Source organism: Astatotilapia calliptera, chromosome 2 (genome assembly GCF_900246225.1).
Source record: "Astatotilapia calliptera chromosome 2, fAstCal1.2, whole genome shotgun sequence".
In the NCBI taxonomy this organism is placed as follows: domain Eukaryota; kingdom Metazoa; phylum Chordata; class Actinopteri; order Cichliformes; family Cichlidae; genus Astatotilapia; species Astatotilapia calliptera.
In genome coordinates this window covers 32,240,805-32,254,846 of record NC_039303.1, presented here as the reverse complement: position 1 = coordinate 32,254,846, position 14,042 = coordinate 32,240,805, and the positions used below count along the sequence as shown (strand labels likewise).

Sequence of the window (14,042 nt, the reverse complement as noted above, 5' to 3'; positions counted from 1 at the left end):
CCAGAATTGGACAACGGAAGATTGGAAAAACATTGACCTGTCTGGTGAGTCTCGATTTGTGCTGCAACGTTCAGTAGTTATTTGGTGTAAGCTATGTGAAAGCATGAATCCGTGCTGTATCCTGTCAATGTTTCAGATTGGTGGAGGTGGTGTAATAGTGTGAGGGATATTTTTTGGTACACTCTGGCCTCATTATTACTACTTTAGCTAGTTTAGTTGTTCAAAACACCACATCCTACCTGAGAATTGGTGCTGACTATGTCCATCCCTTTATGACCACAGCGTATCCATCTTCTGATGGCTGCTTCCAACAGGATAACGCGCCATGTTACAAAGCTCAAATCATCTCAAACTGGTTTCTTGAACACAGGTTTGTCGTTACCCATGGGTATTCGGGGCTCTACTTCCAGATGTTTTTTCAGTACCCTCTGATCTCCCGGCTGAATGAAATGTTTATTAGAGGAAACCTGTATTTAGGTATGTGTTTGCCACAATTTATCTGGGGCGAAGCCCCACTCCCATCTCTGTCCGACCAATCACAGCAGAGCATTCCTCCTTTAGGTCCAACGTCAGCACCTGTTAGCTGTCACTGATGATTGGTCTGGATCTGACAAACTGGTGGTTGCTAACCAGCTAAAGCACTTCAGCAGAAGAAGTTTTTTTTTTTAGAAAAAAAAAGACAAAGTGAGGGGGAGGCGCAGGTGGAAGGAGCTGCCTCCTGTTGCTACTGTAGCAGACACAGGGCATGAAATGGCCACTGCATTAGATACAAACTCAGGGGGGTGAATTGGTGAAGTGCTTCTGACATGTTCGTTGCTACAAATCTGTTTCTCACACACTGAGTCAACGATTCACACATATTCCTCACACCCTGTCTGACCTTCATTTTCTCACGTAGGCCTAATCTGAAAAAAAAAATAAAAAAAAAATAAAAAAAAATAATTTATCATAACAAAGTTATTTAGACCATCAAGAGAAACCTGAGAAAAATACAAATAAATCTATTGATTCTTAAAATCATTCATGCTGCTCAAAGTAATGCCAGGCCTAAACAGCAGCACTTTCTCCTCTCAACCTGCACACGCAGTTGACAATGAGTAACCATGGCTACAGTGAGTAACCCTGGTGACAGGGAGATGCTCTGTACTTCGCTCTGAAGCACTCATTCCCATTCCCAATAAAAGAGCTCAGGTTATTATGGCCATTTAAAATGAAGAATGCACGTCAGTGCTGAACCCTTGTAAAAATATACTGTGTATGTATGTAGTCAGTTATGTTTTTTCTATAGGAATCATATCAGAGAGGCACAGAAATGAACTCTTCATTTGAGTGCATTTGTGTAATTTACTGTTCCAAGATATACTTGGAACAGTAAATATATCTTTATCTTTGATATAAATATATCTATATCTTTGTATACGAAGTCTGCCATAAACAAGATGACTTAGGTCTGTGTAGAATGTTAGGTCCCACATTCACTGTGGATTCATACATGAAATAAAGGAAATGCAGAAAAATAGAGAGCGATGACAAAAATAGCACGAATGAGGCGTGATTGTTAAAACACTGTGTGCCTGTAAACACAGACGTCATTAGGTGGAGAGGGCACAGAATGCCATAGAAATAAACATCCTGCAGAACACTGAGTGAAGCACGTTGTGTCTGCCCGCATTAACCCCTTAAGGCCTAGAGTATCATATTTGATACATGGGTTTTGTCAGTTTTGGAGACTTCTGCATCATCAGTGGGATTTTTTTCCCCCTAGTTAAATTACACAGTACATTTTTAACAAATAAAAAAAACCTCACCATGTTTTGGTGAGGTTTTTTTCCCCACAATCCTGATAATGATAAGCAGAAGATAATGGATGTATGGATATAGAAAATACAATAAAAATTTAAAAACTCATATATGCAAATGAATATTTAATAAAAAAAAAATCTAAAAACACATGATTTGGGCTATAAATCATAATTCATAAATATTGTAAGTGTCACTTAGTAGTGACTTGGATAACTATTAAAGCTTTTGATGATAAGAAAATTTTCATATTCTGCATGTTGATATTTGTTGAATGATAAATACAGTGTTTGAGTCCACATATAAACTAAGTTTGTACATAAAGAGTTAATAAATGAATTCAAATGGCCTCTGCAGTCACCAGATTTCAATCTAGTAGAGCACCTTTGGAACCTCTGTGGTGAAATGAGAAATTTGCATCCTGGATGTGCCACCGACAGATCTGCAGCAACTGTGTGATTCTATCAGGCCAATACAGAGTGAAATCTGAGAGCAATGTTTCCACCAGGATGTCGAATCTGTGCCCAGGGCCCTGTTTCAGGAAGCCGGTTTAGTGGAAAAACTGAGTAAGTATACCCTGAGTTAACGAAAACTCTGGGTTTTCGGTTTCACAAAGCGAGTTCAGATGAAGCCTCAGTGAGTCACTATGACGACACACTCCGTGAAGCTAACCTGCCCCCTAGCAGGTTTACTACAACTAACCCTGACTGTCTCCGCCCCTTTGTCGGAAACCTGACAGTAGGAAGTGTCGGACATGGCGTGCCCCTTCCTTGAAGAGCCAGTAGATCGTGAAGCCCAAATTCTCCGCAGAGCTCTCCGCCGGGAGAGAGTGATCAGAGCGCGTTTGGACATTTTATCATTTCCTGATGATTTTCTGTGTGAACGTTACCGTTTCTCAGCACAATCTATAAGTTATTTGGATAACATCCTCAGGCCATATATTACGCATGTGACACATCGTGGACATCCTCTCAGTTCTGTACATATTATTTGTATTGCACTTCGGTTTTTTGCAAACGGGAGCTTTCTGTATAATATTGGTGACGCTGAGCACGTTTCCAAGGCTACCGTCTGTCGGGCAGTCAGGAATGTTACAGTTGCACTGAAACGTCTCCTGTACTCGTTTGTGTTCCCCGGTCATAGACCCACAAGATTTATCAAAGAGGGATGCCACAAAATTGCAGGTATCAGGATGACCAAAACTTAATTTATGATGTGGTGCTACTTGGACTACTACTTAAATTTTACATTTATTTTCACGGTTCCCAGGCGTGATTGGCTGTATAGATGGCACTCACATTCCAATCATTGCTCCTTCAGTAAATGAAGGAGACTATGTGAACAGGAAGTCTTTCCACAGCATTAATGTGCAGGTACATAGTTCCCTGTAGCATTTCAAACTAACAAATTATTTCATTATAGTAATGGATGCTAATTTGTGTTCTCTGCACTGTGAAGATCATATGTGATGCTGCCAACATTATCACAAATGTGGAAGCCAAGTGGCCAGGCTCTGTCCATGACTCACAAATATTCCGTGAATGTACACTGAGCACAAAATTTGGACATGGTGAGTTGAGAATACTTTAAAATATATAAAGACCAATTGCTTCAGGGACATTTGAACTGAAGTGTATCCTTCTGTCTTAGGAGAGTTCACTGGCTACTTGCTTGGTGATAGGGGGTATCCATGTTTACCCTATTTGCTTACCCCTTACCCTGACCCTGAACCGGGCCCACAGCAGCGATATAATCTGGCTAATTGCAGGACAAGAGCCAGAATTGAAATGACTATCGGAATGCTTAAGGCCCGGTTCCAGTGCCTGCAAAGACTCAGGGTCACCCCAGAAAGGGCATGTGACATTATTGTGGCATGTGTGATTCTTCACAACATTGCCACAATTAGAGGAGAACACTGTCCTTCTGGACCAAACATCAGCAGTGATCCAAACCATGAACATCCTGACCCTCCCACGGACATACAAGATGGAAGAGCAGTCAGAGACACCATATGTCACAATCATTTCCTTTGACCCATCACCTCAACATGTTGAAAGAAGAATAAACAGATTTTTTGTTCAACTGGCTTTATTGGTCGCCTGTGTTTCCTGTACACAAAGTATTAAAAGATGTAAACCTCATAAAGTGTCTCTGTTGCTTCCTCCTCTGTAACAGCTGTCAATGTTTCTTCATTATTTTCCTGTAGTAAAGAAATAGACAACATTGCTGTTCTACTGTAAACTCATATAATCTGTGGAGTATTACTCACAACTGCATGTTGGTCTGGCTCAACAGGAGGCTGCACCAGATGCAGTACACCACCACCATCAACTGATAGAATATGAGGTTTATACAGGTCACTTATAACTTACAAGGGACCAAATGGCAATTAACAAACATACCAATCACCTTACACTTCATTGTCATTATGCTCTCAAAGACAACCAAGACTGAGGCAAGGCAAAATCAGTAGGAAAATAACTTCACTACAAAATAATCCATTATGGTAAAGAGTTTATCAAATGAATGAGTAGCACTGCAAAGGTGACTGTGAAGAAAGGATGTATGCACATCATGTATTATTTTGAATTTACCCCCTATGTAGGCACTTGTGTCTTGCGGGGTTATTGACTCAGAGGATGTCCCTGCAGAGATGCCTTCGGCCACAGGGCGCCCACTGTTTTGGCTGAGGGCCAACTGCTCAGCCTCTGTGAGTGGTGGTGGTGGAGGACCCCCACCTGTTTTTCGGGCCTCCGCTTTTTTTCTGTTGGCTATAACGGGCCACATTTGAGCATACAGAGTAAGCAAATATGTACTTGTAATGTGCTCAGATAATTTCAATAAGTGCTTACAGAAAGAAAATTAATGTAGCCTCTAACTGCAATTGATTTACATCGGACAAACAGACCAAGCACTATGGCTCATAATACAATTACACCTTACCTGTTTGGACTATATTTTTATATTTCATTTTTACTTGCTGCCAGGCACGTTTGGGGCCTGTTGGGTTGCACCTGCGCTCACATCACATCACAAAATAAAATGTATAAAATAACAAATAAAATAACATATGATAAAATAACGTGTTAAATGGGTGGAAATCCCTAGATCAATGTTTATATTAACACTCACGCATTGACTCTGTCGGCTATGTTTTGCCATGCATGCCCCCTTTGTTTTGCAGCTGAGGCTGTGTTACTTTTTTTCTGAGAAATTTGCATGTTATCGGCATATGCTGCCATCAGAATTTCGGCCTCAAGCGCTGTGAAATACATTGACCGCGCCTTCTTTCCCTCCGTCTCCATGGTGACTCGCTTAATCTGTGCTCCGCTTATCAGGGCTTTATGTATCCTCGTCCGCGCGCTTCACTTGGGGTTAAAGCAACTCCGCGTTGATTGAACTAATTGTTATCAGCCTTTCTGAAACCGAATATTCCGAGTTGGACAGTTCGGGGTTACTCAACCCTGCGTATCATTTTTAACTCTGAGTTTTCTAAACCGGCTTCCTGAAACAGGGCCCTGTTGAATTAAGGCAGTGTTTTCAGGTAAGAATGGATCTAAAACGATACTAACAAGGGCTACGCAGCAAAGTATATTTTACTATTCAAATTAAAAAGATTCATTGCTTTACTGTAGAAATATCTTTTTGCCAACAGCCATAATTGTAGAATCAATATTATATTTTATTAAATATATGTGTTGTAGGATAGGCTTAATCACTGATGACATATTTCCTTTTCGTTCCCAGGACATAAAATGCTACTGTTTATTACACACAAGGCGTGCTTGGGTGTAAAGCAGTGATGCGTGTGTCATGGCAATAGTGACAGGGGTTTCACTCCTAACTTGTATTTCAAATCAAACCACAACCTTTCTGTAAACCTAACTGAAATGAAAATTAAACTGTAAGTGAAAGAGGACACAAACCACAGCTTCTGGTCATGATTGATTGATTTGTATTAGAAACAGAGGCTTCAGCTTTATTATAGCCAAACACGTTTTATAACCATCAGTTGCAAACTTACAGTGATTTACAAACCAGCTATTGACCAAACAGTAAGCAGCAATAATAATGACTGTTGTAATACACTGTTAACTAAAGTTAGCGATTCATTTTTATTAACAGTGGCATTATAAAGTGTTAAGAAGTCTTTTTGCATTTAGGAAAATCTGCTGCGTTAACACACAAACTTAAAAATGGATCAGAATCATTATTGCAAATCTGCACAGTGGATCAACGTGGCATACAAGAATATTTGAAGAAGCAGTTAATGGTAAACACGGAGTACTTATCTTTTATTTATTGGCATTTTTCTTTAGAATGCATGAGACTGATTTATTCCAGCTTTTATTAAGAAATGATAAACTATGTATTTAATTAAACATTTGGGATTTAGGAGGTGTTGCAATGCTTTACCAACCGTGGCTCTTATTGTAGTGGTTTACACATTTGCCTACCAAACAAAAGATCTCTAGTTATTTTGCCTGGAAGGAGATGGAAGTTTTTTTGTGGTTGCATGAGGAAGGGCATGTGGCATAAAACTCTGCCAAATCAAACATGTGGAGCTACCTAATGTGGCAATCCAGCCAGATGAGCAAATTGCAATACTTGCAACTCCAATTGATGGTTTTAAACTGTAAACTGATGTCATGAGAATGCAGACAGCTCAGAAAAGATGAGCTGACTGCTTCAACCAGTTTAACTGGTTCCTGTTGAATTTGTTTTCCTCAGGTTTATCTGCTCAGTATTAGCTACTCAAGCTTGTTGCAATACACTGTTTGTTAACTAATTCATGCACCTGTTAATTTAACTAGAAATAATTCATTGCATCTTCCTTCAAAAATCAATCTGCTGTCAATTGATTTTGCCTCTGCGGTTGAGAACAGTGCTATTTTTTTTAGTTCAAGAACTCATTTCAACTTGTTTACATTTAAGTAATTGGACACCAACAACCTGCTTAATCAGAATAAACCTTGATTACTCTGCGCAGTTGTCTGGACCTTCTTTTACACTCCGTTGTTGTTATACTCCCAAAAATATTTGCTCACTAGAAATGCAAGATGGCAAAGTGTAGATCACTTAGTTAAAGGTATATTGGCAGAAAATAATGAAAGAGTTGTCAGTGATTTGCTTTAAAGACAACAGGATACCCAGAAAAAGAATAATGTAGCAGAAACATTGTTTCTTTTTTCTTTTATTATCTCTAACACGGCGAGCTTCAACAGCTCAGTCTCTTGTCGCGTGAAAAAGTCCCCATCTTTGGTCTCCACTGTTGGAACGTTCCAGTTTTTCTTTCCATCCATTCACTATTTCAAAATAATCCTCTTCAGAAAATTCCTGCAGGGAAAAGATACAGGTGTGTTGGATGGCACACTAAAGGAGGAATTTAGCTTTCTGTCGTAACACAATTATGAAGGTGCAATCTTTGACACACTGTGTGGTTGTGGTTGTGCATTCCCACCTTAATGAATTCATCTTTAATGACCTCTGCTCTTTGCAGCTCTGTCTTAATCACTTCGATGAACTGGGCTGTGCGGTCTTCGGCTCGAACTTTGCTGAAACCAGCCTCCTGAATGAACTGTAGATGGGGAGGCAGAGGAGGGATTAAGCAGTGTGGGGACAGCACCATCAACTGATGGACTGCAGTAGTACATACATACAAAGTCTATTCTCTGGACATAATGTTGGAAAATTTGGCTGCTTCTATATTCTTCTAAACACATTTACTCATAAGTGGATCAGTGCACTGCTTATACTGTTAAACAGGATTTTGAATTGCAAAAACAGAAAATATAATCTACATATCAGAAAAGAGTCCAAAGTTTTAAACTACTAGCATTTTTATACACGAGTATTTTTACCTTGCCATACTCTGAAGGCGTATACAGGACATAGCCTCTTTGTTTCACATAGGCCTCGAATGCTGGGGTCCAGGGCTTCTTCCCACAGCAATAGTCACTGATAAGCAACTGTCCGCCTGGCTTTAACCATGACTGGATATCAACAAGAACAAGATGTCTGTTACATTTAGTGCTGTATCATTTTTTCTCTACAAATTACAAGAAAAGTTGGGAAATTCATGAAATGAAACCATTTAGACTTAAAGAGATGCACACATGGAAGCGTTTGAAGAGGGCTAGTTTATCATCTATGTGCAGAATTGTGTCTCTGCTGTAGATCACATCAAATGAATCTTCTGGAAATGTCCTTTTTGTAGCATCGGCAACCTCAAACCGCACCTGAGGAACAGTAAATACCATTAAAGATTTGGAAATAAATCATTAGTCCAGCCATTAACTTTGGTGTTGTAATCAACAGAATAACATACGTACTGATGGAACATTCTCTGCTTTTGCCCTCTCTATTGCAATGTCCACCATGTTGTCTGACAGATCCAAGCCGAGCACTTCCACTCCAAATGCCTGAAAAATCACATAATAATTGCCACAGTTATAGCTTTTACAATAATGATAAGTGCCCTAAAATCAACATTGTAAGTGTGGCCTGTGACTTGGTTGCTCTTACCTTTGCCATGTAGAAGTCTCCTCCACCAATGCCACAACCAACATCCAGAACCTTCTGTCCTGGCTTCAGGTTCAGCAGGTCCACAAACTCCTGTTAGCACAAAAATGTTGTCTTTGATTCAGCCTGGCTTTGAGGCCAACTTTGTAAAGGTTATTTTGGCTACAAACTTTTATTTCATAGTTACTGAGGCCACTACGGTGTACATATTAGGACAGGGGTGTCCAACTCCAGGCCTCAAGGGCCGGTGTCCTGCAGGTTTTAGATATCACCTTGGGTCAACACACCTGAATCAAATGATTAGTTCATTACCAGGCCTCTGGAAAACTTCAAGACATGTTGAGAAGGTATTTTAGCCATTTAAATCAGCTGTGTTGGATCAAGGACACATCTAAAACCTTGGACACCCCTGTTTTAGGACATCTGCAGGTCTCAGGAAAAACGTCCTCAGACATGAGCTCAAAACAGCCTCTGGCATCAGACTAAAATGTCAAAAAAAATGGCATCAGATGACATAGACCTTCGTGGCCCACCCTATCCCAGAATTCATTACGATTTTAAGGTTGAAGAAACGTTTTGGAAAAAATGGTGACCGGTTTAAGCAAAGCAGTCCAGAAATAAACCTTTAATAGTAAGTGCTGAGTTTTATCAAATGTTCAGCAGAGAAGAATCCTAAAAAGCCGAACTGAGCTAACTTTTGGCCAACTTAATGCGGCACAGGTCCTGCGTGCTTTGGTTGGTTGGTTAGTTGGCTAGTTAGTTTTCTGCTGAAGCTGCGTCTGTTTGCCAGTGTGAAGCCAAATGTACTTAAATGTTTTGGGAAAAAACGAGCAGACGGTTCACTTTTTGAGGTAAGTGTGTTCTCCAGGACCAAACATGTGACCCGTGAACTGTGGTAAGGAAACAGACTGATGTAACCAGAATGTGCTGAAGTCATATTTACATAAGCTCTCATCCTGTAAATTGCACGTTCATAAACTTAAAGTGTGTGTTATAGTATTCTATATAAGAAGTCATGTATCTGTATCATCTTTCTCCTGTTAGATGCTCCCTTTTATTTATAATAAAATATCAATAATTTAAGACGTATTTGTACCTTCAAAATGAAATGAGACTAGTCTTGTGAGCTACACTAGCAAACTAGTTTACTAACTAAAGTTAAGATAACTGTTAGCTAAAGGAACTCGGCCCATGGCTGTGGTGTTCTCAGCTCATACGCAGATGAAACATCACAATTTTCTGCAATAAAAGTAAAATAAATTACATAAAATAAAGATTTTCTCTATTTCAGTCATTCACCGCGGCTCTAGCTGATATCGTTGCGGTTGCTAGACAACAGGAGAAGTGCATCTTAGGCTAGATCTTTCAATTTAACAGCCGTTCGCTTCCAGTCTTTGCTACCAAAAAGGGTCTGAATAAAATTGCCAGTGCATTTAATGCAAATTCTGCACCAGACTAAAATGTTAGACGCTCAGAAGTCTGAATACTTACAGAAGCATGCAGTTTTCTGTGTTATTTTCTGTAATTGTGTTTATAACTCAAAATCATATTTTTGCATTTTACTTGTTAAATTTCCTTCCAAGACGCACTTATCATTTGCATCCAGCCATATTATTTGGGATTTGCCTACCTTGGTGGTGCTAGGCCCTCCTGTGCTGACGTAACCAGCCCCAAACATCTTCTCATAGCGCAGGATGCCACGTTTGGTGTACTGCTGGTTGTCCAGGAATTGCTGGAAGGTTTTGAATCCATTCTGGCTGTTCGAGGAGCGAGTGACCTTCTCTAGCAACCAGCAGATTTGATTTGGATTGTTTTTCATCTGTAAGTGTTGGATGGATGAGAAGGTGACAGAGATAAGTAGTAGTAAAATGGGTTAACTACATGTCCACACACCAGCATCAGAAACTGCCATGTGCTTTTTTCAATCCTAATATGACTCAAATGTCTCTACCTCAACGTAGGTCTGAACTCTCCGTTTCAAGACAATGTCGAAACCAAATGTTTGGCCCTCTTTTGGCTCCGTCACTTGCACTGTTGTAGTCATGTGGCTATATTGTGCCTCAGTACGGTAGCAGGTGGGGTTGAAATCCATCTTACTGTCACCTTGGTAGAAAATTATGAATGAAAACAAACTAATCTCCATGGAGCATAGAAAGTGAGCAGTTAAAAGAAGGTGTACAAACATCTAATTAAATCTTTTTGAAATATACAGGCAGAGGACTTCATACAATCTTTCTTAAGTTACCTTCATTTAGCATAAAGGTTTAAACATTGAATTTAATTCTGCATCTGTACCTGACCGGTGGTTGCAGGACTCTCTGAAAAACAGAAAGCCTCCAGGCTTCAGCCAGGTAAGCATTTTTTGCATAACCGAATTCAGCTCCTCGTCACTCAAATACATCAGTAGCCAGTTGGAGAAGATAAAATCAATGCTGAGGAAAAAAAAGCATCATTCTTTTATCACAGTAACCAACAGTATTTTCAGTATATAACAAATAAAGCTGTGTGTGTCGTCTCTCTGCCTTTCGAAACTGGCTCCTTTCAGAGTTACTACTTCCACTTGTACACCTATGATGTGTGCTGGAAACGGTGACCTTTTAACTTATGTTTCATTTTGGGGAAGTGGACAAAGTTGTGGTGAATGTGTATTGTGGCCATAATACTTCTGCCTTTTCTATGCACTGGGATTCATGATAGCATATGCTACAGTTAAGGCAGTTTCTACTAAATGCTCCTCCTAAGATGCCTTTGGCTTGGAAACTGCAGACTCTCCCCTCTAGACTATTTGATCTGTGGGCCATAGCTGACAAAAGGGGTGATTCTTCGCTCTCTGCATGTTTAAGGTCCCATAGGGACACTACAGATGTGCACGTGCAAGCCCTCAAAGAGAAAGCTAGAAGCAGGATGTAGGAAGATAGATTTCATGGAAAAAATGTGTCATTTCATTTCACTTAAAAGGGCAAATGTCAGCTTTATCGTTTCCAAGGTAAGCCTCTGCTGAAGCCACTTCTGCGTATGTTAAATATACTCATTTTCTGACAGTTTATCCAGATGTTCTTGAGATAATTCAGAATCAGGCCAGTAGACCAGCTGACTCACAGTAGTGCCATTCATCGAACCACGCCATTAGTGAGGTTAAATATTAACGACGATATCTTAACACACACCTGTTTTGGGGAACATCCATCTTTGTGACATCAGCTTGGAGGAAGGTACCATTGCTATGGTGGCCATTTTTCTGCCTGTTCTTCTCTATAAACCTTTCCATGAAGTCCACAGCAGTCACATGGGCTGCCTTGGTCAGCAGGTGCTTGGTGTAACGACTGGATGCAAACATAAGAATATAAAATGACTTTTGCTACATATATTCATCGAGTGCTCCTCAGTCATAAATCTTTATACTAAATGAAGTCTGAACCCCAAAAAGTTGATTCTGTTCATCTGGACACTGCAGGTTTCCCCAACCTTGTAAACAGTACATTCGTATAATGACTGGAACTAGCCTACTGAATGAACAATGATCTGTGAGTTCAGTTTCTCCATCATTAATATGCCATTTTAAACATTTATTAAATATTACAGTACTCCATTAGCTTATACTTCTTCTACTAAATCCCTGTCTTTTAAAGCACTGACTTTCTTGTCTTCTTGTACTGTTTTCCCAGAATTCTAAGTCTATTGCAGCTGTGTGCTCACCCAATTCCTGCTCCCAGCTCCAGCACTTTGCATCCCTCCAGGCTAGGCAGCATGGAGAGGATCTCTGGCAGCTCATGCTGAGTCAGTTCTTTGGCACGAGAATCCAGCATCATCTCCTCCACTGTAGCAGCCTTAGAGTGCTCCTTCCAAAACTCTGTCATATTGCTACGAACTATCATAAGAGAACACACAGGGTTGGCAAGAAGCTAGATATGTGTGTAAGTGGGTGTGTGCGTATGGACACTAATAATGATGGCAATGCAGTTACAATTTATGAATGTGCAATTAAGATTTAATTCCCATGGGATGATGTGTCAAAGTTCAAGGGTACCTGTCTGTGAATCATCTATCAAGTATATGACAAAAGTGATCATCAGGTTAATCATGTTACTTCTAAGTTATTTAAGATGTAAATTATTTTTTAAATTTATTTTTAAAGAGAAAAAAACAATCTGAGTTCATTTAACTCACTCAAATGTGAGCTTTTGGAAAGTTTGACAAATGTTCATATAAAGGGCTCTACCCCTTAGGCTAAAAATTCTTCTGAGATAAACTCCCACAAACACTGTGGCCACACAGATTAACCATTAATCTAACCTGATTAAGCAATCCCAAAACACTCATTTGCCACATAGACAGAATATTAAACCAGAATCAGTTTCATATTACACTCGTTCGCTGTCACAGTTTGCAAAGTTTGGTTTTGTTTGCTTTTGTTAATATGACATGCTGTTATTTCCACAACAGGTTTTAGCTGCCTTTTGTCAAAAGACAGATTATACTACAGTTGTTCCACAACGCCCCTCCACCCACCTGAAATCCCCCATTCATTCTTTAATTTTACAGAGATCCAAGAAAACCATGCACAGTAATGTGCACAAGCATATAAGACAGTAAACATCAGGCTACCGCTTTCACTCACAAATTTCCCCATGTGCTTTACACCAGAGACACACACATCCACAGGCTAAATGACGCCAACGCGGCAAAGTGGAATCTAAGATTCCAGTGACGAGGTGATAACAGGGTGAGAGACAATCTTCGTGGTCCTTTTTTGAGGGATAACTGCAGGTTAAAAGAAAATCATTTGACAGCTTTGTTCAAATCACCATCACATTCCAGCACAGAGCTCACAGTAGGATTACTTCCACCAGTTGAGTGAACAATTACAACACAATAACACAGCAGCTCAAACAAAATCCAAACTTTGGTGTAATCAGCTCCCTCTGGCTTAAATCAACTTTTCAAGAAAGTTTCACAGTAGTAAATGAATAAATAAATAAATAAATAAATAAACAAAATGAATACATTTGATCTGCTCGTACCTTTGTCCATTGTGGTTTTTGGTTGATTATTGTAAAATTAATCTATGAAGTGAGAAATCAGTCTGATGATTAACGATCGATCTCCTATATAACAGAAAGCAGATGTCACTTCGTGTGTGGGCTCTTTAAATAACGGGACGAGCGTGGCGCGTGGAGGAGGTGGTCGCCAGGTAGGAAACTGGCCATTAGGATGCGCCCAATACGAGGGCATGGGAGGGGAGCACACACACACGAATCACCATGTGGGAACAAGGGTCTGCAGAGAACATAGAACGGATTTGCATTGACACTGGGCATAATGCAAAGCCTACGTGCACAACACACCACAGACGTCCAGAAAAATCCCTGGTAGACATGTCGGCCACAGATAGTAAGTTGACAGAATGCACTCACATCTTTTTGCACGATCGTTGCCTCGTGTATTTCCCCGCGGCAGTCTGCCTCACCGGCTCCCGGCTCGTCGCGTCTCGGTTGTGCTGACACGTGGAAAATGTCTGGCGGCACGCGCAACATTGTGCAAGATTGCCTCATACTGTTAAGGTGGAAAGCGTAAGGTTATGAAATGCGCCAGGAGTGTAAGTAGCCCACAGTTTTCACAAGGCTTTATGAAAACTGTAATTAACAGTTAATTGCTAATATCTAATTTTCGCCCTCTTTATAAAGAAAGCATTAGCAGCCAGTGGGGTCCCAGGCTGTGAG

General features: G+C 40.2%; 1 protein-coding gene across 2 annotated transcripts; it reads right to left on the bottom strand.

Moving 5' to 3' along the window:
- Positions 1-6,873: 6,873 nt before the first annotated feature.
- pmt (phosphoethanolamine methyltransferase) lies at positions 6,874-13,813 on the bottom strand. 2 transcript variants are annotated; one of them, XM_026143007.1, is made up of 12 exons: positions 13,737-13,813; positions 12,019-12,190; positions 11,490-11,645; positions 10,618-10,754; positions 10,274-10,425; positions 9,953-10,141; positions 8,326-8,415; positions 8,133-8,222; positions 7,917-8,039; positions 7,662-7,793; positions 7,262-7,378; positions 6,874-7,137 (listed from the first exon to the last, which is right to left on the bottom strand). In XM_026143007.1, exons 2-12 carry the CDS (start codon positions 12,177-12,179, stop codon positions 7,027-7,029), a joined length of 1,458 nt encoding a protein of 485 aa, XP_025998792.1. In that variant the 5' UTR covers positions 12,180-12,190; positions 13,737-13,813; the 3' UTR covers positions 6,874-7,026. The 2 variants fall into 2 exon arrangements, with proteins under 2 accessions (XP_025998792.1, XP_025998784.1); XM_026142999.1 differs by lacking the exon at positions 13,737-13,813 and adding an exon at positions 13,344-13,515.
- Between the last annotated feature and the right edge of the window lie 229 nt (positions 13,814-14,042).